General features: G+C 43.0%; 1 protein-coding gene across 2 annotated transcripts; it reads left to right on the plus strand.

Annotated features, from left to right (window-relative positions):
- The first annotated feature begins 748 nt into the window (after window positions 1-748).
- On the plus strand, window positions 749-25,513 carry ghrhrb (growth hormone releasing hormone receptor b). Of its 2 annotated transcripts, none has more exons than XM_035177092.2 (13): window positions 749-901; window positions 8,590-8,698; window positions 15,169-15,276; window positions 17,641-17,741; window positions 19,285-19,382; window positions 19,474-19,606; window positions 20,984-21,137; window positions 21,225-21,285; window positions 21,895-21,964; window positions 22,041-22,132; window positions 22,252-22,381; window positions 22,885-22,926; window positions 23,166-25,513. In XM_035177092.2, exons 1-13 carry the CDS (start codon window positions 815-817, stop codon window positions 23,376-23,378), a joined length of 1,398 nt encoding a protein of 465 aa, XP_035032983.2. In that variant the 5' UTR covers window positions 749-814; the 3' UTR covers window positions 23,379-25,513. The 2 variants fall into 2 exon arrangements, with proteins under 2 accessions (XP_035032983.2, XP_035032984.1); XM_035177093.2 differs by lacking the exon at window positions 749-901 and adding an exon at window positions 2,636-2,941.
- The last annotated feature ends 197 nt before the right edge of the window (window positions 25,514-25,710 follow it).

Genomic DNA, 25,710 nt, shown 5'->3' on the forward strand with positions numbered 1-25,710 from the left:
CAGTGGAACTTCATCCATCTGGTCCGTGAACCTTCAGAAGACGGTGACATTGAGCTTTGATTAATTCTGTTCATGAAGAAATCACACACGAGCTCCGCAGGTTTGTGGTGATAATAAAATTAAGTGTGGTGATTTAATGCGAGTTGACCCGGGACAGGGACAGAAACATAGAGGACAGTTTGTTCCTGAGTCAAAGTCAAACACATCTGATTATTCTATCTCCTTAATGCACTGTCACACACACTGTTCTGCTATAACTGTGAGGACTTCACTTTCACGTTCATTCAGCTGGATCCGACATGTCCCTGAAGTGTCTCCCACCTCCTGGACGTCCGGTTGAGCTCTGACTGACTGAGCTCTTCACACTGTGAGCATCCAGCTGCATCATTAAATTAAACCTTTATTTAAACCATTTTGTGTCTCGTGGTCAAACTAAAAAACGGAAACCAGAAGCTTCCGGCTCCACAGTCTCGTCCCTCGCTGACAGATCCTGAATCTTCACATGTAGAGTGTTTACAAAGATCACCAGCGGGGGTTGACTGTTGTCCACTCATGTAAACACACGTCATCTTTACATACACACACACTGAGCAATAACTTCCTGTCCATTTACTCAGCAGGGTTTGACATGAGTGGACAGTCACTGATTCTTAACGCAGCTCCGGTCAGTTCACTGGCTCCTCCCTCCCACCAATCAGCACAGGGACCATCAACACACCTGTACACACCTGTTAGCTTTGTGGCTAACAGCTGTTAGCTTTGTGGCCTCCTCTTGCTGCTGCCATGTGCTGTGGTTGTGGTTGTTGCTGCTAACATGGAGACCCTCCTCAGCTCTCAGGTGCTGCCGTTTGCAGGAACTTCAGCTTCTCTGGGAAAGTCAGAGACAATTAACCTCAGCAAGGTGCCAACACACACACACACACACACACACACACACACTGCTGCTGTCAGCCTTGTTGACTCCAACTGTTTCCTGAGTAAAGACACAGTCAGGTCCCAACATGATACTTGTATGTTTCATGTTTACAGTCATCAATATAGTGACATCATTGTAAGATCTATTATGATTGTATATGACTTGTCAGCTCAGTATTAATGAGGCTGAAGGAAGTGTTGTCTCCAAAAGACTCTGAAGAAAAGCTGCAAACCCACAAAGTGTTAAATCCGTCAGTTTGATTTTAATAATTCAACTTTTCATCAGTGAAATCAAAGTTGTGTTTCTGTGGCACAAAAACAGTCAAAATGACCCAGAAAACAAATGTTTATTTGTGATCCAGATGTTTTAGAAGTTTATTATAATTATTCTCATTGTTGTTTATCTCAACAGTCACAGTGAAAATGTCGTTAGTGGAAATTGAGCGTGAATGTTAATTGTGAGCTTTGGAACCAGAAGCTTTCTCTAGTTTGATGAAAATACTTTCTGTTTAAAAATGTGGGAGAACACGCATGTTAATAAATGTAGGATAAATGGTCGTCTGTCCCAAATGTCCCATCCTTGTGAACACGATATCTGAAGGACTCTCCGGTCTGAAGACGAGCATCGTCCGGTCTGTGGATGACAATCAAAGTCCCGTTGGAACAAATGAGTGGATTCAGAAGGTGAAACGCTGGAGTGCTTTTACTTGGAAACGGGTTTGGGAAGTAATGTAAATACATTTGTGTCATAAACAGATAAACAATTGTGGTTCACAGCAGAATAAACAGAGAAGATGATCTTTCAACTGAGTTTTAATGTTTATCTGATGAATTTATGTCACAAACAAATGGTTGCAACATTTCTGTATGCCTTTTCAAAATAAAAGCACTCCAGAGTTTGTTAATGATATCCATTCCCTTGTTTAAAAAGGTTTTTTTAGTGTGAAATATTTGCAGGAGCGGAAAGATGCTCGGCTTCATACTGTGTAGTACTGGTATTTATTTGAGTACAAGGGACTTCTTTCATACAAGGCATTAATCATATTTGTGGCCATATTCAAATCAAAGCCTACATGTAAAAACATTGTGCTGCTGTAGCAGCTCCTCTGCAGAACATGATGTGGAACTGAGAAGCTACATATTGTGCATTGTAAATATGAATTGATATTAATTTGAATATTGTGCATTGAATAGAAAAAGTTGCACAACTGCCTTTCTTTGTGTATATTTATTTCTTGTACATTCAGCCTTTAACAGAAATTGCAAAAAATAATAAGTATGACCCTCCTCAGTGGGTTTGTTGGAAGATATCAGGGTGGTAGCTCTCGACTTACGTTTGGAATTAAAAAGTGCTTTTGGTCTTGAAAAGGTTGGTGACCCCTGCTCTTGATTAACTGTTTAGATGTTGAAGGTCAAAGGTCACGTGGCCTCACAAGCGAACCTCTCAGACCTGATACGTCAGGTCTGCCTTCAGGGGATCTCCAGTCCGGTTTGGAACCAGGAGCTTTCAGCCACATCTCATATGGATAGAATCTGGGTGTCTGGTGATAACATGCAGGTTGAGACATTAACTGTTTGTCTCAGTATCCTTTCATACACGGAACCTCCTGTCAGACACTTTGATATCACAGGAGTTCCGAGTCAGTCTGTGTCTCTCTGCAGTCTCAGGGTTGCTCCGTCTCTTCAGGGGGAGGAGCGCGCACCTTGTTTGGCGCCGTCGAGTCGTGGCTCCTCCGCGCGTAATGCGGACGGTCTCCTGCGCCGGTGGCGGTGAGACACCTCGGCACAGTGGTCCAGCGAGCGGCTCGCTTCGGGGGACAGTTTCCAGCTGTGGACATTGAAGAAAGGAAATGAGTGGTTTGATATAAATCCCTGATTGAATCCTCGCGGACACTCAGACTTTTCTGTGCGCACTTTTCCAAGTGAACGCGTCTCTGAGGGGTCGGAGAACATCATGACGACCAGAGGCTCGTTCTCTGCGCTTCACCTGAGTCTGATGCTGCAGCTGCTCCTCTGCTGGGAACCGGTGAGTCTGCAACCAGCGCTCCCACTGAACCAGTGGATCCTTCCACAGGTTTTCATAATGGTTATTTCTATCAGTCTGACATATTCCTTTGAAAGGACTGATGGGAATCGAGTGTTATACAATGTTGAGATTAACAGATTAATGAGAGAATACTGTGAATATTTACACAGGATTAATTAAAACTATACTCAATAATATAGAGATTCTAAATGTGTTAAAGATGAATCACCTCTTTTAATACACAATATTTACAATTCATGTGTATGTATTTATCCGCTTGTGTTCGTGGCTCACTGTGTATACATCATTATACATGTGTACTGGGATCATTATAATATCTATGAATATTTCAAGCCCCAGTAGAAGCTGATGTTCAGGCTTTATTTATACTAGTAGGAGGAGAATACATTCATATTCCCAGTAAACCCATAAAGCAGCTAATAATGGTGAGTTTTATGTATTTATTGTGTATTTGATGGGGACAGATACATGTACAAAATGGAAACAGCTGTCTGATGAAAGTATCTCAGTGTTTGCATCAGATGCTAAACTGCAGCATCAATCCCTACACAGGGTTTTTATTAAACTATTATATCAAGTGTCGAGTTCCATCTGCTCTAATAAAGGATTATCTTATCTTATCTTATCTTATCTTATCTTATCTGTAGTGTCTGGGTGTGTTTACAGAGGCTGAGGACTTTGGATCAAAGTCAATAATATTAGAAAAACTGAAAAGGCTGCAGTGATTCACACTTTGTTGTTTTCTATCCCGTATGATCACGGCCTGATTGTAAAGACGATTTCTGGATCTGATCCCAGATGAGTGGTTTTACTGAGACCAGGTAACAGTCAGCCCTGAGTTCAGTGTGATGCCGGCAGTCACCTGGTCTCTGCTCTTAATTTGAGACTAAAGACTTGTGAGCAGTTTGGTGAATAAATAAATTGATGTGAAATAAAACACGGGGGACATGTTTGTGCAGCTGTTTCCTGTCTTCACCGACCTGCTCCCCTGATGTTTGTCTGAAGAGTGCGGATTTCATTTTCACAATCTCCTCTCTGATGGATAATTTGTCTTGAGTGTTGTCAAATCCCTGCAGATCAATGCTTCATTATTTTTTTAAACCTAATTGTCTTTGAGGTCGATGGACGTGGCTTTGATGCTCTGGCTTCCAGACACAGCTCGACGTTTGTTCTGTGAGGTTTTAGTGTCGTGATGAGAAAAATCAACTGATAAATGAAACATTTGTTAAACATAAGAGAACATTTCAACCGCAACAGGAAAAAAGACAGAAATTCCTCGGGTAAATATTGATTCATTAATTTTGGACACTCGCTCGTCTCTGCAGCCTTTGGACCAAACAGCAGCAAGAAGAAAGCATTAATTCATATATTGGCACGTTTGTCATTTTAATTAATACAGAGGATAATATTCCTCCTTTATTCCAGTGAATCGTTATTTGAATGTGGATCCTTTGTCGCCTCTTCCTTTATTAGCTGCTTCCATCAGAGACTCACTCATTGACCTGCAGGGTCACGCTAATTACACCTGTGTGTGTGTGTGCGTGTGCGTGTGCGTGTGTGTGTGTGTGTGCAGAGTTGTGTTGCTGGGTTTTGTTCAACGATTGACACGTTACTACACATCGTCTTTAAATGTTCCCCAGTGACCTGTAGTCGTGATGTGGAGTCGTGTTTGATCCCTGCTTTCGGTGGTGGTGCATGGTACTGCATCAACAAACACAGGAACTGCAAGTGTCTACACACGAATGTTAACATCGCAGGTTTCAAACTACTTAAATATCATCAAAGGACCCTTTAAATGTCATTTCTACTCCTTTAAGATTTTCTACTCCTCATCTAACAGCTTGTGTTAGGTTCGGGTTAGGGAGGTTATGGGTTCTATCACGACAGTGAATTAGAAACTGAAAAACCAGGAATAAAACCTTCTTGGGAATCGTTCGATGGGAGCTGGATCAAAGTCTCACACGTGAAGTTCCCGTTAAAGAATTTATTTACCAGTGACATTTAGAGGCCATATGAAATACCCAGGATCCATTATGAACTAATCATGTGAACGCTTGTGTGAATAAACGAATGAAAAGAATACTTTTCCCTTTTATCAATTTCCCTTTTCATCTCTATCCAAACTGAAATTACCTGTTTACAAAACCTCCATTAAATTCCAGCTCAGACAAACAGCTGAACTTTGGGGATTTGACATTTACATCCGACCAGTTTGTGCAAAGAGTTGATGAACTGTTATTCAATTTGTCTAAAAGGTCTCCGTCTTTGTGTCCTCTGAATAATAATTTAGCAGGTTTTAAAAGGTTTTGTGAAAAATCAGTTTTGCAAATGTCAAGCGTTACATTTGTTCTGAAAGAAATCCACAGGGCTGAGGGTCGAAAGATTCCACAAAACAACATTCAAATTGAAATGTCGTGTTTTTGCCACCAAGGCCAGTGTAGATTAAAGTACAAATTGTATTTGTATTAATATTTAACAGTGTGTGAGCAGCACTTCACTGTTCTTGGTGAAAGAGCAGCTACTTGAACTCATTTATACACAGTTGTGTAATCATCATGTAGCGTCATGTCAAATATTAATCTTCTAAGTAACTTGTAACTATAATATTTATATAATAAATGTATTTTAGTAACAAAAATACAATACAGTTCTGCAATGTGTAGTGGAGCAGAATAAAGTAGAAAAATGAGAAATATCAACATAAATAAAATACGTAATTGTATTTTCAGGAAAGTTGATGAAAGATGCATTTAACAGTTTCATAAAACAGGACTCAGACACCTGTGATTGGTGGCGTGGATGACCTCCAGCCTGCAGGTCCAGCCCGAGGCGAGTCGTCCCTCTGCCTCCTTAACAAGCCGTTAAACCTTCAAATCAATTGTCAGAGCGAGCAGAGAGGAAATTGAGGAAATTGAGGAAATGTGCTGTAGTTTTCCTGCGTGAGGCCGTGTTCTTCAAAGCGCAGGTGGTGAACTGATCGTTAATCAAATAACGAGCGACAGAAGTAAGACAGGATTTCTGGGTCCGGAAATGAACGGAATGAAGAATGTTTTTTTGCCTCAGGTCTATTTTCTTCAAACTTTGACCAGTTGTCACTTGTACTCGAAGACTAATTCGATTTCAGAGGTGAAAGGTCGCGGTCGCCTCCATCATTATTGTGAATGTAACACGTCAGATAGGGACTGAAACTGCTCTGGGATCAGAAATGTCAAACTCTCAAACCTCCTGTGCGCTCTCGTCTCCATGGTTACAGCCACCTTCTGTCCTCCTCCTCTTTAAGTTCTTTCACCAGCGACCGTTCTGCTGTTTGCTCACGTGTTGTTGTTTTTGCTGCGTTTTATTTATTTCATTGCTCCATTTGGAATAAGTTAGAAAACAGATGCACAGTCTGACCCGTCTCATACAGTGTGGACCGTGCATTTCAGGACACACACACACACACACACACACACACACACACACACACACACACACACACACAGTAGTGACTCGAGGCGACTGGCGCCCAGAATTAATTAATGATAAATAAATAAAAATGTATTTCCCCTCCTTCCCCTCGGCTGCTGTTAATAAACACAGCTCTTCATTCATCAAAAAAAAACCATCGGACCATAATCCAGCCAGTGATTATGTTCCTCATACACACTTGTTGTAGCAGTTGTCGAGAAATGTTGGAAGTGTCTGCACATCTTTAAACTCCAACTTGTTGTGTGGCCTCTAAACGTCCGGCTGCCGTCTTGCTTGTATAAAGGAGATTTGTTCCATAAACCTGCAGATGAGATCTGTCTCTGCTGTTTTGTGTCTCTGCTGTTCTGTGTCTCTGCTGTTTTGTGTCTCTGTTGACGCTGCGTCCCCAGTTTGACGTTTTCATCTACACAGACCCGGGTGTTGCTGCTGTAGGTCCAGTGTTTAAATACACACAGTGGAAATATTGACTCTGTTTACAGTAAATATAATAATAATATCAGGTAGTTTAGGTTACGACCGTCCATTCAAAGAAGATGATTGTGTTTAATTCAGAGTCATAATTCATGTTTCTCTAAGTCTGTGTTGTGGTAACGTATCAGGAAATCTTAAGCTACTGTATAAAGTAGCAGATCCCGACCTCAGAGTCGTAACCGCCACAAAAATAAACACAAAATGCTCAACAAAGTCATTTTCATACCTTTCTTCTTCTATTCTTTTAGTTTCTACTGTTTTCAGTCATGCTGCCTCTCCAGGTGTAAACACTAAGGGGGGGGTGTGTGGGGTAAATAAGGAGATTAACATCTGGGAATAACCTGCTTCAAGGCGCAGCTTCACAAAAACAGCGTGTGAGCAAAGCTTGCGTGCACACAACAGATTGAGGCACCGGCACCTTTTCACAAATAGGTGTTTGCAAAGAGCAGACGCCTCTGGAAGTCCTGTAGGTTCGTGCATGCTCGTATGTATTAGTGCTGAAGATGGAAGATCAGGCCACACTTTGAAAATATGCAACCGATACATCCCATCCGCCCTCAACACATGCACGTGCACGTTTCTTGCTTTGTTTTGCAGTGGAAGTCATCGTCTGTAGAGGAACTGGAGATTTTGTCGCTTCTTTCATGACCCACTATCATCTCTGCTTCAGCTGCGTGTGATCGACTGTGTGTTTCTCTCCGGCTGAAGACGCCTCTCGTCCACGTGCACCCGATTGGAGCCAATTATTTCATTCAGTCCAAGAGAAGCTGTTCGTCCTGCGAGACGAAGGCTGCTTCTCTTTTGATTGTTTCAGATGAATTTATTTATTGAAGAGGCGAAGAGGATTTCAGCAAGTGTTTTAGCAAATACATTCAGGAGGAAGCAGATGAAGGGCTCCTTTCTTTAACTGGTGTTTGGTGCTGGTGGAGGCGACACAGCTCAGAACACACACGACTCTGAAACACCTTCAGGCTGTTCACCTTCTCTCAGAGTTAATGCAGAAACACCAGGCACAAGGTAAAGAGCATGCACAAGGTCGAAGTAGGTATTACATGTTTTATCTTTATCCCTGCCCCCTCCATATACAGTATTTCTCACTGAAACGTCACGTAAACACTGATATAGACACAAACACATTGACATATGGACGGCAGCAGCTGCAGTGTAAAACGTCCTCCATCAGGCCAGGAGGTGTTTGTGTCCAGCAGCAGCGAGCGTCTCCTCTCGTGTTAATCCTGGACGCTGCCGAGCAGGAGGTCACATGTCACGCTCTCTTGCAGTGCCGCCATCTGTCCTGCAGGTAGAGGACGACGGTTCCCACATTTCAAACCAAAGATGGCGAATAAAGAAACGGGGGATTTTTTTTTTTATACAATAGATTGTGCACAGATTTAATTTGGCACCAGGTTGCAGAGGTTATATGTTCTGAGTGTTTTCATCTTCTCAGATGGTTCCAGGCCTCCTGCTCTTCATGTTCTACAGAGGGCGTAGAAAGCAATGCTGCCGTGTCAGGACCTTACTGAACTCCCATGTTTCAGCCATCGTGCATGATGCTGATCGGTTCATCACTGGAGGGGGTTAAAGGAATGAGTGACGGGGCCAAACAAGCGCTGGTGAATTATGTCCGCTACGTGTTTTCATGTGCAACTGAACGATGTTAACAATCTGTCTCTGTCTCTGTTCTTCAGACGGAGGCCATTCACCCGGACTGCGCCCTGGTGGTCCAGCACATGAGAGCTGAGGAACAATGTAACCAGGTCCTCAAACAGGAGGAGAGGAACCGTTCCAGCAGGACAGGTCAGCCCTCGTCTCCATTGTGTAGTGGCAACAGAGACCTGTGACCTGTGACCTGTGCACAGACACTGTTGGGACAAATGTCAGGTCCCCTCAAGGTCCCCTCAAGGTCGACCTTCAGTGGCTTCAGTGTCACAGTACAACTTGGTTTTAGAGTTAATGTAAATGAAGGTTTGGCCAAAGGATTTGACATAAAAACATTTCTTTCAGAATCTTCTCCATCCTGACTTTTGAATTAAAATCACTTTCTCCAGAATCACTTTCATCATTAAATCTCTATAATGGGGTCGAGGCCCCTTGGGAGGTTGTTAAATTACAGATGTTCGTAAATGAGTTTTCAGGTTAGAACGGAGATTGAGGCACTTTATGGATTTTTTCAGGATCTGACTCATTTAAATGTAACACATCTAAAATGTCAACGTTGACTTTGCACAGTAGATGAATGTGTTTGAGTTCAATTCACCACAGGCTGAAGGATCTTTTTCCACCCTCCTCTTCCTCACCTGCTTCACAGGGTGTTAATACGAGTGAAAGGCAGCGGAGCTTCAGCAGGAAAAGTCAGTGAGCTCCCGCGTCCAGGAAATTGATTTCTGTTACGGAGGTTCCTCATTAAAGGAGAATCATGAACAAGCTCTGGTTCGGTCCTCAGGGAATATTCCACTGATCTCATCCTGCAAGAAAACTCTCAATCACATTTATGGATAAAGACTAAATCCATCAACCTCCATTAAATCAATGACGTGATGCTGCCCAGCGCCAACACTCGCTTTCTGATCGTTTATTCTATTCTAGAACATTTCTTAAAAATTACATCTCTGTCTGACAGAAGTCATGTGTGTGCAAACGTATTAAGATTAAGAACCATAGAAGCAGAAGGCAGGCCCTGATTAACCATGATCTATAGTATTAGAGGCACCGGGGCCCCATAAAGACCAGGGCCGGCTCTGAGTGGGTATGAAAAGCTGAGCAGCAAACTTCGGTTGACGTGACTCTGATGGAGGTGAGATGTGTTTCCATGTGTCGTCAGCGGACGTTACATCCATGCATCATTATTAAAACTCCAGCTCACACCTGAGCAGCCGCCTTCCTGCAGCCGCCCATCACTGCTCTTTAATCAACAGCGTAACGAGCTCATTCGCTTCCTGTTATCAAATTACCGGCCTTCACTTGGCACAACGGCCAAAACAATCAGGGGAACTAATCAGGTGAGGAGCCGTCTGGTGTAAAGGCTCTGATTGGTCGGCCTGGCCTCGTCCCTCAGGTGGGAGGAGTCCACGGATTCTGACGAGATTCATTATCTTCTGCTCAGCGGCTCCGAGCAAAACATCGAGCGTCCTTCAGGAAACTTGATTACAACGGAAACATGAATGATCTGGTTTTGAGTTATTTGACAGGTTTAGTTTAGCGACGCTCTCGTCTGCGGCTCAGTGGGACGGCCTCTTCCCACCACTGCTGTTTGTACTGGTTTGTCAGTCTGTCAGGTGACAGGAACCATCTGGAGCTGCAGGTACGAGTCACTTCAAACCCAAACTGACCAAAGTGACGTTCAATGAATCTGAGGAGAAAAGAGGATTCAACCCAGTCATGTGACTTTCTCTATATGTCTCTAAGGATATTTGAAAAACCCTCTAATATGGTTCATTAAATATTAGTTTTTTACGTGCCGTTAATGAATTCCATTTACCTGGAGCTCCAGATGTTTGCAGGTTAAACATCGCGGCTCAGACAGAAGAGACGAGTCCAGCAGGCGTCACGGTTCATGAGTCAGAGTCCAGTTCTGTCACTTGATTTCTACTGGGTTGCATTCGAACACTCATTTAACTCCACTAACTCAAAATGCATCCCAGCTGTGGGACAAGAATAATCTCAGTTTACACCAGTTTCCTTGTAGAAGAAGCAGATAAGTGTTATCGCTCAGTTTTCCTTTATTTACTCTGTCAGTAAACCAGCGTCTGTAACCCACTGCCCCTGCAGAACGAGACACAGGTTTGTGTACACCAGGAACTGTTGGACATTTTTATTTGATTGGTCTCCAGAGAATCTGCTCAACTTCTAAATCTTCTAATCCTTCCTCTTATCCTTTCTTTCCTCATCCTGCCTTTGCCATGTTTTTGAAGGTGACTTTAGCCCAACAGTCAACACAAGATTTCCCAGTTTGAACAGTTGGCCCGTCTTATCAAATTCACAGAACAGCTGACATTGTTCATACGAGGACAATTTGGTGTTTAAATAAGGAAAAGCACTTAAATGATAGCAGAGGGCTCAGGACAGATTTCTCTGGACATAGAGGAAAGTAGCATTGGATATCTGGGAAATTGAGCAGTTTCCTCATTACTATAAAGCATATAGGCGACAATACACATTAACATTAAAGATAAAACCTTCAATAACACAGTCAGTCAATAAGACTAAGATCAACCTGTATGTGTTAGCTTAGTGGAGACAAAGGGTAAAACACCGTTTCTATTCATCAATACTCATTTGCACTTTTTTAATTTTCACAGTTTTTATCCTCGTTTAGATTGAGATTCTATTGTTTTATTGTTTTTATTTCATTGTATTTATTTGCTGCTTCTGCTCATGTTTTAGATTCTAGTGTTTCTATTCCTTCTCATGTACCTCGTGTTTGAAATGACCACAAACCTTCTTGAGTCTCGGTAATGAAAGATGTAATGTGATGTCAGCGCGTCCGTAGCCGAGCTCATTTTGTAGCTTGAGCCTACTCAGCGTGGGGAAATTAGACTTTTGGCAGACAGGTGTTGCAGGAGCATGATTCACCTGCAGATCGTTCTAATCAGGATTCATCAGGAGTGGAGGAGCGACTCAGGTGGGATGAGGAGAGAAGCTAAAGGGCAACGAGCCTCATGGAGCTCTGATTGGGAAATTACCAGGTTTCACATGAGTTAAAAACTGACTGCACGGAAAGTTACAGAGAGATGAATATATGTAGAGTTATTTATATATAGAGAGAGTTTGTCAATGTGGTTATAGTTGGCTGTTGAGAGGTTACAGGTCACCACTGTCTTTACCATGAGTAGACAGGCCGGGGGGGGGCAGATATCTCACCCACTTCGGGTTAATTAGCTTCACATGTTCCAGTGGTGCAGGAAACACCACCAGAGAGGAATCATGGGAAGTCAGAGAGGAGATGAGGATGTTACACACGAGTGAATGAACAGAGGGTAACACTCCTGTTCAAGGGTGTGTGTGTGTGTGTGTGTGTGTGTGTGTGTGTGTGTGTGTGTGTGTGTGTGTGTGTGTGTGTTCACACCTCGCTCTCCTGACCTCCATCTCTGGGGTTTCTCTCAATCATCATCTTCATGAGTAATTACACCGACTAAATACCAGAGGGGAAAAGTTACAATGAATTGTTGAAATGATTGGTCTGTAAATGTATTAACATTAAATTAATAAACAGTGTTAGTAATTGATTCAATATTAAGAGGTTCCAGTGTTTTAACCCTAAACTCTTTTTATAGCTAAGGTCCTATTACAACATTTCTTAAAGCCTGCTTCATGTTTTTTATTTATTATACCCTACATCATCTATTTAGTTTTTCTTTTTAACCTCCTAAAACTAATATTTTAAGTGCCTATGTCTTAACCAGTTATGGTTTGTATATATGTCTGCTTGCTGTAATATTCAAAGTACTTGGTAAACCATCATTTCACCACCGGTAGCCGAGCGTGTTGCACGTCACTCTGTGATTTAGACACTTTATGGAAAATAAGCCTGGACCGTTTCTGGATCTTCATGATCAGTGATGTCTGTGAGAGAGAAAGACCTTTACCATGGGACTTTCAATTTAATTTAAAATACGCCACACTGACGGAAAGGGTTCAAACCTAAAGAGCAAAACATGGTCACTTTAATTTGAATACACTTGATGCTCTCTTCAGAATAGAGCAGGAAGGTGCGAAAGCTGAACAACAGTTTTGAACGATTTCCTGCAGCGAAGACGAACAAGTCGCTGCTTCTATGTCCAACAGGCCGAAGCCCAGAATGTCTTAAGACCAAAACAACGGTTGATATGGTGGAAAGACAGATGGACAGTTTTAAGACCGATGGACGACTGTAATTTAACTCTTGTTCATGTTCTACTTGATATCTCAAAGGAAAACATTCTCATTTCTACTCCTCTGTTGTCTGTCGTCTGTCTTGATTGGAAGGAGATGTACGAGTTCTGTTGGATGAGCAGAGTCCGGGGAGCAGGAGGTGTTTGGATTAGCAGAGCAGGAGGACGATTAGATTAAAACGTCCGGGGAGTAGAGATGTCTCAGTCTAAACAGATCATAGAGCAAACTTTATGTTTCCTCCTAATCCCACAAGCAAACTACACGCCCCTCCCGTCCTGAATCACTGATGAAGCTCTTTGTCCGTTTGATCGTCTTCCCTCTGTCCCTTCTGGCTCCTCGTCCCCTCGTCCTCTCGGCTTCTCCCTTATCACACAGCAGTGTTTATTAAAAGGGGAGATACTGTGGCCCACGTCCCGGTGGAGCCTCTTCTCCTCTGATACTTGGAACTATATGACAGCGGCAGCAGTTTGCATGAGAAACGCTTTATTGAACCAAGACAACGGTTATGTGAAGTGAAGAGAAGAGAAGCTGCAGCCGGAGGAGGAATAAAAACACTGATGATGGTCGTAGAGGTGAACGTTCAGATTCAGTTTCACCAGATTGAGTCTGACACGTAGAAATGACAAAAGTTACCACGTAATATTAACTGAGGGACGTTTTTTTCACCTTATTAAGTCGGAAGTGAAACCACAGGTGTGAACGGTGCCGCAGGGCGTCGTGCGTCTGACCTTCACATCCTGTCAATTCAGATTTTGTCTTTTTGAATAAAGTGAATCAAGAAAAGTTATTGCCACTGTTCTATTACAAGCAGTACGATGAACGTCCTCGTCGTTATATTTTTGGAGGTGAAGTCTGCAGCAGCTTCATCTTCTTCTATTGTTTAATGTTAACTTAACTTTCTGCAATCGGTTCGAATGTCATAACTATCTAAAATTGGACCAATCACAGGAAGTAGAGACAGCATTAAACAATAGAAGAAGAGGAAGAGGAAGCAGCTGCAGTCTTCACAACAGAAAGACTAATAGGACAACTGCTCATGTTGCTCTGTTAGCGTTTGTACATTGTTTCACCTTCAGTGTGAATCGAATGAAACAAGCTCGGTTCAGACTCTCAGCTCAGAAAACGACTTATAATTAAATCCACAAGAAAAGAAAATATGCAAACTGTGAGGAGGTCTGAATATTTTCTGAAGCTACTGTACAAAGCAGTGAAATTCCAGGCGAGCATTGTGGGTAATCTTCTTTGAACAAATGCGATGATAAAAACATGAGGCGCTCCCACACTGTGGGTCCGTCGGCTCTGTGGCCACATGCCTGTGGATGTGCAGCGGTGCGTCCCGGAGACGTCGGTGCGTGTCGGAGCATAATGATGCTGTTTGAGAATCTTGCATAACGGGCTGTCACGCACGCCACCGATCCTCGCAGGATCACCGGGACCCAGGGGAGAATATTTATTAAGAGCAGGAGGAATGAAACAAGGCTCTGTGGTCTGGTGATGTGATGCACTAATCCATTCCACCGCCGCTCGTCCACTCAGTGTCACCAGCTCGGCTTTAATTGGCCCCTAATGTGGAACTTACTGAAGCTCCCTGCAGAGCTCTGTTCACCCGCTGGGATTCAAACAACGGCTCCGTGCCCTTTTACACCGCGACGCTCTGAATACGCACGGTGGCTTTTCTTTACCTGGAGCCATTAGCACGGACACAATAACGTCCTAATGACGCGGCCCCTCTTCAGTCCACGCCGCTCATGAAACTGTTATCTGAGCCCCAGTGAACAAACAGCAGCCGTGATAAAAGGCCAGAGAATAAACACAAAGGCGAGTTGAGCGTCACCTCCGTCATCCAGCGAGATGTTTGCCTCGTCCCGGCTCCGGCAGCAGAACCTCCACCAGAGGCTGTGTTTTATTATGAATGAGAGCGGGTGGGTTTTAATTGACACAGGGCCGAGCAGCTGTGATGTGCGAGGCGTTGTGGCGGCAGCGAGAGACGAGAGGCTCCTCATTACTGCTCCCCCCCCCCACCTGTCCTCAACAACACCATGTTGTCAGCCATGTGAGGGGAACAGCAGAGACAAAGCGTGGGCAGTGAGGAGGGATGAGGACATCAACAAATCATGTGCCCCCTTCTCTCCCCCACACAGAAAATGACAGCAGGAGTTTACAACATGTTTCAGTTCAAAGTCCCTGATAGAGTTTAAGATCAAGATCAGTCAGACTTGAATAAGATTCTCCATCATCACGTTAACTTTTCACTCCTGTCCCTTGTTTAGTTTGTTCTTCAGCAGGTTTACTCAGACACCACAGAGCAGATTTCCATGAGACCTGGTGGACGGAGGAGACGGAGCTCATTGAGTTTCTCTTGCTAACCTGCGATAAATGTCCTCGTCTTCTCTCAGGTTGTCCGACAGTTTGGGACGACATCCGGTGCTGGTCCCGAGCTGAGGTGGGACAGGTGGTGAGCGTCTCGTGTGCCAACGTGTCCCAGCTGTTTGCCAATAATGAAGGTAAATCACTGACAAGGGGACACTGATGTCTTTCCATATTATTTGGACATGATTCCTAAGATGTCGTTTTCAAACTCTTTTGACTGAGAAATGCAATCCAGGTTTGATATTTTACAGTTTAACCATAAACTTAAAATAACTATAAATAAAAAGAAAACACAAATACAACCAAATATATAGAACCTGAATCAATTTTTTTTAATTATATTTTGTAAAATAATAATTTTCATATCATCAAACACTTGTTTAATTGTGTAATTATGTCTGTGAAAGGTTCATATCGGCCGATTTCCATCAGTCAACTGATTAATCTGTCGATGTCAATTAGCACAACACACAAAGAACCCATATTAATTTGTGTAGTGATACATTGAACTCCTCTGACGATTGAGCTGTTCGTGCACATTAACTCATTCTCGTGATATCATAGGAATTTCTTCAAATCTGCTCCAAACATTCACTTTGATTCACTGACAAACATTGAATCAAATGTCTTAGAGGATAAAATGATGACGTGAGGTCGACTCAGTGACTTTATGTTCTGGCCATTATTCAACATAACGTGTTTCCTGCATCTCGGCCGGTTGACGGAGGCGTAGAACTGCGAGGCAGGAACCTGTTCTCGTATCAGTTTGAGGCAAAGCAGCAATGATTAATAATTCTGTAAACAGTCATGCTGATCTCTCCTTTGATCCTCCGCTGAGGTTGTGGGTAAATACTGACTTAAGGCCACAAGTCCTGAAAATAGCAGCGTGCATTCAAATTGTATTTTAAAGCCACAAAAAAACAAAACAGGTAGCTTTGAGTTTTCCACAATAATCAAGTTATCTTTCAGTTTCACCAGGTTACGTTCAAACATCTCATTTACAGGACGCCCACCTGCTGCAGACCCCGACTCCTCCACGCACCCCTGAACAAAATACTTGAACACGAACAAAATACTCTGAACAAAATACTCTGAACAAAATACTCTGAACAAAATACTCCACCTCATAGCTTCATTATTTACAGATGTTAATTCAGATGCTACTGAAAAGAGTAATTCTGGGAGATGAACAGTGACAGAAAACATCTGGTTGGCAGGTTGCCATAAACAGAGTTTAAGAACCCAAAACTCTTCATTATTAAATTGTAAGACATTAAACACACTAGTGGATAAACAAGACGTTTCAGTTTTGATGTGATTTGGCTCATTTCTTCCACCAGAGCATCGACACACGTAAAGAACAATAACGTCAAGTCACAAATGTTTATTAACCAACAAAACAGATAATAAATTCAATGTGGTCTGTTTATCAACTACAACATATGAATAGTGAGCGTGAACAGAGTGATGCAGACCTTCTTAAAGAGGAAGAGTGAAACGTTAACGTATCCAGGAGGCGGAGGTCGCAGCTGATGACCTCATAACTCGGTGTCAGTGGCGTCCTCCTCCTCCACAGACGGATAAGAGCGGCTCTGCAGCAGCGATGTGTTCACATGCAGACGAACCAACAGGCAGGAAAAAAACCTTGAATTGGAAAATCAAAGAGTTCACAGTGAGAGCCGAGAACACGAGGACGGAGTTGGCGCTGCTTGTTAAGCTCGGCGGTGTGAGCACTAGTGCTCTCCCCGGAGCCTCGGCCTCTCACCTCCATCCAAATCTAAACCGTTCACCCACCGACGCTGCGGCTTCGGGCCTGCGGGCTCTGAGCGCTGCCTCACACTGAGGCTAATGCGGCTGGATACCGAGGAATCCGCCCACAACTCAAACCCCCACACTCTGCTGGGCTGAGCTGAGGAGCCGGACGGGCATGTTTCACTCCATGAAGCTCAAACCTGTGATTTCACCGTTTCCCTCTGGTTACCACGGACTCGCTGAGAGAACCCGGTGACCTCGAGTCTGTCGTAGAGCGAGTGGCGTCATTCTGACTCCGGGCACAAGTGGGAGAACATCGCTGCCTCGTTTACATCCATCACCTGACCAGGTTACATTCATACAAACCCAGAGCATTCAGATGAGGAAAATAAAGAGAATCTGTATTTACAAGTCATCAGTGTTGCTGACAATCACGTTAAATTCTACGATGGTCACCACAGCAGTCAGAACCCCCCTAATGAGGCCCCGTGTCAGTTCGGGTGGATGTGGGGCCCCCAGGTTGTTTCCTCATTTCTAATTGATTCTCGATAGTTTCCTCCCTTTCTGTTGATATTGTTTTTCTCTGCATGAATGTGGGTGTATTGTTTTCAAACCTGATTGATTGATTGATTGACTGATGCCACATCTCGTTTTTCTCCTCCCGTCCTCCTCAGAGATCCTTGTTGTTGTTCCTGTATCGTCGTCTTTCAGAGGTTCATGTGTTTTTCCTTCTGTGTGTTTGTCAGGTTACATCTACAGGAACTGCACTGAGGACGGCTGGTCTGAGGCTTTTCCTCCCTACGAGAACGCCTGTGAGTTTGCAGAAGATGAGGAGACGGAACCTGAGGTAGAAGTTTCAGATGATTGAATAAACTCAGTTCAGTCTGTTTAAACTTTTCTCTTTGTCACTCTGGTCACTGCTGTAACTGTAACTGTTGCTCTTGTACTTTAGGTTCCTGTCTTTATCTCCTTGTAGTTACATTACTTTCTTTTTAATTTCTTTATCTTTACCACATCTAACCCAATTCTGATTCTGAACACAAGAGGAGGAGGTATCACTCCTCACATCTTTCAGGAACCATCAGGTGAATCTTGTTGCCGTGGCGACCATCATGGCACTGCAGACTCACATTCACATAAAAACGACTTGTATTCTTATAAAGAAGTTTTAATTACTATCCTCAAAGCTCCAGCCCACAATTTGCTGATTATGGTCGAGGTTAAATTACAGATGTTATTTAAAGCAGACCTTAAAGTAGATGATTGACGGTTCTGTCCTTCACTCCAACGTAAACCCTGCACGGCTCGTCTTCTCTGGAGGAAGGAACGTCATCACAAGTCCCATGGGAACACTTTCCTGTCATGTGACGTCTTCAAAATATTGACTCTGAGCTCTGAGCAGCTTCGGAGGAGGAAGTGAGATGTGGACGTTCTGCTGCACAGAGTCTGTGGGAGGAGGTTGAGACGCTTCGCTCAAGAGAAAACACCAGAAACTTCCTCAGTCGAACATCGAACAGGATGAAACTTCCAGCATGTTTCTGCTGCACAGGTTCAAAAAGGACAAAGTAGAGCTCGTTAACGTCTGAACTTTAACCTTCGCTGCAGGGGGATGTCCGACTTTATTACCTTCAACCAGCAGCTTGATTAATGTGAGTTTATCTCCAATATTCAGCAGGAAACTTTGAAAATATGAAGAATTCTGAACCGAGTTTGGTGGATTTGTTGCGCAGGACTCGTTTGTGTGTGTTGTGTTAACATGTGACGATGTGTGTGCCTGATGCTTGAGGCCGGTGGGATCGTCATAACGACAACAATCACAATTTCCCGTCTGGGTCACACAACGGCTTTCGTGCTAATCCACCACTCCAGATATCAAGCTACTGCTCAAGAGAAAAGATGGATTGGCTGGTGCCACACGAAAAGCTCAATATCTGCCGTGCGCAGCAGACCCACAATGCATTTCACCAAAGCATGACATCACCACATTCAGGATGAATGAGAAGCGTTTTGATTGACGCCTCTAACACAGAGCGAGTCCGGCAGCTCTTGTGGTTCAGGAAGCCGGGGATCATGGGTAATATCCAGCGTTCAGTAGTGTTTCAGTTACATGAAAACCACGTTGTCGCTCGGACACGGAGCCACAGAATGAATCTCCACGTGTGGCTGCAGGGGGCGCTGTTTCTCAGTAAAAGCTGCATAGTGTTTAAATTAAATCTCAACAATCATTAATTCATACGTCTGCAACATATTGACTTTATGAAACAAGAATTTTTGTGCCAAAATCTCCACGACCAAATATTCTGCAGGTTTATGAACAGTCACAGATAAATGTAATAGCAGCTCTTCACCTGCAGGGGAGCATTGCATTAATCACAAGTTTTCTCTTTCAGACGACGTACTTCTCCAACTTCAAGCAGGTTTACACGGCAGGATACGCCACCTCCCTCATCTCGCTCATATCGGCTATTTTTGTCTTCACCGTGTTCAGGTAAAGATTTTTCTAACACCTGAAGATTAACTTCTACACCTGATCCTCTGAAGTCATTTGCTGACTCTGTTCTTCTTCTTCTGCTCCACAGGAAGTTCCACTGCACCAGAAACTACATCCACATCAACCTGTTCTTCTCCTTCATCCTGAGAGCGAGCGCCGTCTTCATTAAAGACGGCGTCCTGTTTTCTGATGAGAACCTGGACCACTGCTTCATGTCGACTGTAAGCGTTAAAGCTCCAGCTCCATTAACGTGTCTATATTTACCACTGGAGGACTCATGTCCGTTACTTAGGTAAATCCAGTGGTGGGCGACCACAAAGGAGAAATGCATCACCCGCTTTTTCAGCCTGCTTTGAGAAATCAGATGGAAAAAAGTGAATAAGCTGTTGTTGAATGAGATGTAAAGAAGACAAAGATAGACGCTGGATTCTGCTGTTTAATGAAAGGTCCAGTTTTGGTGAAAGCCCGGCAGATGAAATATAAAGAACGACAGAAGGAAGGAGCGAACGTCTGGAGAAGAGAAGAGAAGGATTCAAGTATCTCTGGATGGAAAAGAGGAGCCACACACGTAGAAGATGCTTTGGTGATAAAGGCCGACACCAAAGTTCCTGTTTTTGTGAACGAGTCCTACCGACGATCTGCTGCTGCTTCTTCAGACGGGAAAGACCAACTCCAGAAAATGTTCAGGCTTCATTTTATGGATGTTTTCTGGAGTTCGTGTCTGAAAACTACAGAGAAAATCAAAGAAAGGAAGAAAAAATGAAGAATAAGTATACGTCAAGTATATTTATTAAGTGCTGGGTTCAAACCTGATCAATTCAAGGCCTCACAAGATCAATTTAGTGGAGTAAAAATTCAAATATTTCACTTTAAATCTCTTAAAAGAAATGACTGATCCCTCTCAGGTATCATTAAATAGCTCTTTGTCTTTATACTGAAACCGACACTGAGCTGAAGTCGTCATCGTCATTTACCTGCTTTTAGTTTTCTGGACTTGAAGCTCAGACAACTCACTGGAGTTTGTAATCACAGAACAGGATTGAGACACCGAGTGAGGAGTGAAGATGAGGAGTGAAGATGAGGAGTGAAGATGAGGAGTGAAGTGTCCTCTTGTGGCTCCGAGGGACCGAACACACTGTGACTCATTTAGCGGCGACGTGAGACACACAGACGATGGAAAATGGCAGAATAGATGAGAGAAAGCTCAGGTGGGCCATGAGGAACCAAAATGTTATTGCTGAGAGAATAAAAACGGTCACGACTTTTGGATTAGACGACCCAGAAAGACCGATAAAGACAAAAGCCTCAAATATCCACTTTCCCCCGAGCAGCTTTTAGAGAGGACAGGAACGATCCACTGGACGGATGCAACCAAGAGGAGCTGAGGTAGAGGTTTGGATTCTGTGGGAGATGAAGAAGAATTGAAAGTTTCTTTAATTTACTTCAGAAAACTTGCAGCATTTTCCAGCTGCGCTGCCATCACGTGTTTTATTTCTGTCTCATCTCTTTCCCTCAAACTCACAGTGTCATCATCACAGTCTCTGCAGATCCAGACACATGAGATTTATGTTTGTGTATTTTCTGCTGTCCCCCCGCAGACGTCCTGTAAATCAGCCGTGGCCTTCTTCCAGTTCAGCATCCTTGCAAACTACTTCTGGCTGCTGGTGGAGGGCATGTACCTGCAGACGCTGCTCGCCCTCACCTTCGTCTTCCAGAAGAAATACTTCTGGTGGTACATCCTCATCGGCTGGGGTGGGCGTCCGTTTCCCCGTCATCTCGTTTCCTGTCTTTCTTCCTCTTTGACTCTAACGATCAGCTCGTTCTCTTTGTTTCTCTCAGGTCTCCCAACGACGATCATATCGGCCTGGATCCTCACTCGCAACTTCTACGATAACAAGGGGTGAGAGAAGCCTGCACATTTATACATCCAACCCATAGACTTTGAGTAAAGATGGACAAGTGTCTTGAATAAAATTGACATTGATATAAAACTAGCATGACTCGTTTTGACAGCTGAGACTGACGCCTGATATTTGATATATTCCCGATTATATAACCCAAATTTAGAAAGTCTGTGGTTTCCATTCTTCGTGCTATGCTAAGCTAACTGGCTGCAGACTTACATTCTGATGGACAGATATGAGATAGATATTATTTACCACATTTCATACATTATTTTAAAACATACTTGAAAAAGTTCATATTAAATTTATGATCATAACATGAAGCTAATAAATAAATAAAATATATTCATTGAACCATTGCCCCCTTTACATATTTAACAATGTCCACGTTCATGCATTAATTAATTCATTTGCCAATTAGCAAAGCTCTGTATGTTTAATATATTGTGTTGATTACATGACAAAGTTTTTAACTGAAAACTCTAAACATGAGAAACAAAGATAGATTCTCTTCTCCTGACGCTGTGAGGATGTGTAGCACTGTGTTGCCTTGTTTGTGTCACAGCTGCTGGTTGTGTGTCACAGCTGCTGATTGTGTGTCTCAGGTGCTGGGACGACACAGACGTGGACTTTGTCTGGTGGATCATAAAAGCTCCAATAACTGCTTCACTGCTGGTGAGTACAGAGCTGGGCCAGGGGGCGCTGTTGAGGAACGGCATAAACGACTCATCTGTGGATTTGTGTCGTGCAGGTGAACTTCATCATCTTCATCAACGTGATCCGGATCCTGGTGCAGAAGCTGAGGTCTCCTGGTGTCGGGGGAAATGACACCAGTCACTTCAAGTGAGACGCGGAATAAAAATCCACACAACAGATATCCTGCACACACACACATCTGTATCTTCATGGCTGCTTTCTGTCTGTGTGTGTGTGTGTCTGTGTGTGTGTCTGTCTGTGTGCAGGAGACTGGCCAAATCCACTCTTCTGCTCATCCCCCTGTTCGGGATGCACTACATGCTGTTTGCCTTCCTGCCAGAAACCACCGGAGCAGAAGCCCGACTCTTCATCGAGCTCGGAGTCGGATCCTTTCAGGTGAGACTCACAGGAGAATCACTTCTGTTTCCTCGAGCCTGCGTCTCTCTGTACATGACACTGATTGATTTAGTAATTGGATCAAATTACAGTTGAATATTTTGTCTCCTACCACAGTTAATTATTACTTTCATTTAGATTATTTTGGGAGACGAGCTTTTCTTAGACTCCTGTTAAAGGTCTGAAAGTCTGGAAACTTTCAGAACCATGATTCGGTTTGATTCAAACAGAGACCACCTCTTCTGGTCTGGACCGGGGTCTGAGGGATTCCTCACTTTGGTTGACATGTGGTGTTGCTGTGGTTGACTTGTGGACCAGATCCGTCAAACAGGAGCGAACCACCCAAGAGCCATAATACCACATGGTGTGTGGGGGTGTGTGGTGTGGGCCACATCTGTTACCAGAACTATTTAGCCATGTGGGGGAGCGGTGTGTCTCAACTCGTTTTCTGGCATCCACCTAATTTTTCACATTTCACATTTCAACATGTTTCTGCTCTGCAGGGGTTCGGTGTGGCTCTGCTCTACTGCTTCCTGAACGGAGAGGTAGGCCACCGCTGCATTGTGGGTAAACTGTTGTGTTGGGAAGTAAAATGAAAATGTAATGAATCTTGTCAGATACATGTAGTTTGTATAGTTTGTAGTTAACATGCAAAACATATATCAGAGAACAGCTTATCATCTTAATCCTGTGTGTGTGTGTGTCTGTGTGTGTGTGTGTCTGTGTGTGTGTGTGTGTGTGTGTGTGTGTGTGTGTGTGTGTGTGTGTGTGTGTGTGTGTGTAGGTGCAGGCGGAGCTGAAGAAGAGGTTCTGGAAGTGGCAGACTCAGAATTACCTGCGATACAGTAAACGACGGCGTACGTTGTTCACTGAGAGCAGCACCGTCACTCAGATCTCTGTTCTGGACAAGTCCAGCCCCAAAGATCAGCCGGGCTCAGAGACACAGGCGCTCACACACACCGTCACCGCGACGCCCAACAACGTCTCCACGGTCTGACGAGCGCTCAGCGTGTTCGTGTGTTGTCAGCGTGTTGAAAGCTACAGGAACCTCCGGAGAGTTTCTACTCTCAAAACGTTTGAGTTGTGTAGGGGGCGCTCACGAGGCCATGCAGGGCCGATGGGGGCCGATGGAGCTGAAGCGTTTATCGACCTGCAGACACAATAGATGTAGTTCAATGAGATCAGATTTGCTCCTTTTTAATCACAGTTAAAACCTTTTTGTTTGTGTTTGTGACGTCACCACGAGACACTTCACGATATCCGCCATTTTGCTTTCTGTGTCCATGTGGAAAAACAGAAACGTCATCATCAATCATTCAATACTGATAAATACAAATCCATACAATATTTAAATGACAGTTATAGATAACAAACAACCTTTTGGTTCAGAAGCAGGTCATTGAGGATTACCTCGTGAGCGCCCTCTAGGTGAACTGCAGCCACTCTTGATGCAACAGCATCAGTGAGAAATGGAAACGCTCTCTTTTAGTTCTTATATTATTTAAGGATGTTTTTGCAGAATCCTTCATGTGCTGCCAGATTTACAAGTGTTGACTTCAACTTGAGTCTAAATGAATTCACTCCACGTCACCAGGACTTTACCTGAGACGTGATAATTCTCCGACTCACACAAACTCACGTTACTCTGCAGTTTTGTGTCTAAGGTGAATGTTTGTTTCCCCCGATTACAGACGTGTAAAACATCTGCCCGGTCACCGTGAGCGACCCCAACTCAGGTCAGACCCCCCCCCCACACTCTAATGACTCATCCAACATCTCTTAGGTAAAAGTTTTCTTTGTGTTTTATCAAAGATATTCACTAAAATATGCATAAAATTGAAAAGTAATTTCAAAAGCAGTTTAATTAGTTACATATTCCACAGATCATGAGGGTTTTATTTTGCTAAAGGGAATCTTAAGCCTTTTGAAAGGCTCCTAACTTTGCAGAATTATTCTGTCAACAGGATTTTAATGAAAGTTTAAGTAATGACTCCCAGGCAGCGATGACACGATCACAGATGAGTCTTTACAGATTTGACAGAAACCTTTTCTCACCACGTTAAACACTTGAACATCTGCAAAGTGACAGTATTTATTTCCTCGTCCTCGCTGTAACTGATTCCGAGCCACACGGTGTTCGGTTGTCGGGCGTCTCATGATCACATGACGATCTCAGATGAAATGAACGTGCCCGTGTTACCGCCAGTGGCTCTGAACGCAGCATGTTGCACAGTGCACTCGTGCACATCTGGAGCACTAGACTGTAAAATCTATTTATTTGCCAGGTTATTGTTTTTATGTCTGTGTGAATGTGAACAGACCTGCGCTGGTTTACATGTATTTTATGACGACGTTGCGTCCGACAGATTGAATATGACTAACTGAAGAAATGACCTTGTTGTTGTAAAATGAAAATAGATTAATTTTAAAGTGAGTAGAGCTAAGTTGATATTTATATTTATCATTTTTATTCTTTTATGCAACAATCTTGTAAAATGTGGAGAAAATTTAAATTGTACATGTCGCAACGTGTTAAGTGCAACGTGCTAATGCTACCACTAGGTTCCTCACAGGAGACCAGATGTTTTTAAGTTGAATTCATATTGTTTGAGTTTAACATTTAGCAGGTGTATGTTAAACTGTATTTATACTGTATATGTATATTTACAGTATAATCCATGGCTCAGTTAATCACCACTACAGTGCCTATATATCAAACTATAACTCACTGTCTCTCTGCATTTCAGGATTCATATATTTCACATTATTATTAATATTATTAATATTCCATGTACTGAGCATAAACACACGTTGCTTCTGTTTTGAATCTGCAAAAGTTGAATGTGTTTAAAGTTACTCTCCTTTAATGAAGAGACTGTGATTTCTGATCTATTCACAGTCTCATCTCTTTTCTCTTACTTGAACAAGTGAATGTTTCTTTTGCAGGTTCCTGTTTACGACGTGATTGAAACGTTTCTGGTTTGGTGTCATCTTATTTGGGACCATTACCATATTTATATATATATATATATATATATTATTTATCACTATATTCCATATTGCATCAGATACATAAACCATGTACAGAGATTTACTGCAAACTGTTCACATTAAACGCAGGTAAAATATCCATTCTTTGATTTGTGACAGCACATTAAATATATAAAGATCACGTCCTAGAAATACTTTTAATCACAAAATCCAGATCTGCACCAAATTTCCTGTTTTAAAAGCATTATTTCTGGAGAGAAGTCTCGTCTCTCACAATGTTAAAGAAAGTGAAATGAAATGAAAGTATATTTGTGCCCTCAGCTCTCAGGAGCAGTAAA

This window comes from Hippoglossus stenolepis, chromosome 14 (genome assembly GCF_022539355.2).
Source record: "Hippoglossus stenolepis isolate QCI-W04-F060 chromosome 14, HSTE1.2, whole genome shotgun sequence".
Taxonomy (NCBI): Eukaryota; Metazoa; Chordata; class Actinopteri; order Pleuronectiformes; family Pleuronectidae; genus Hippoglossus; species Hippoglossus stenolepis.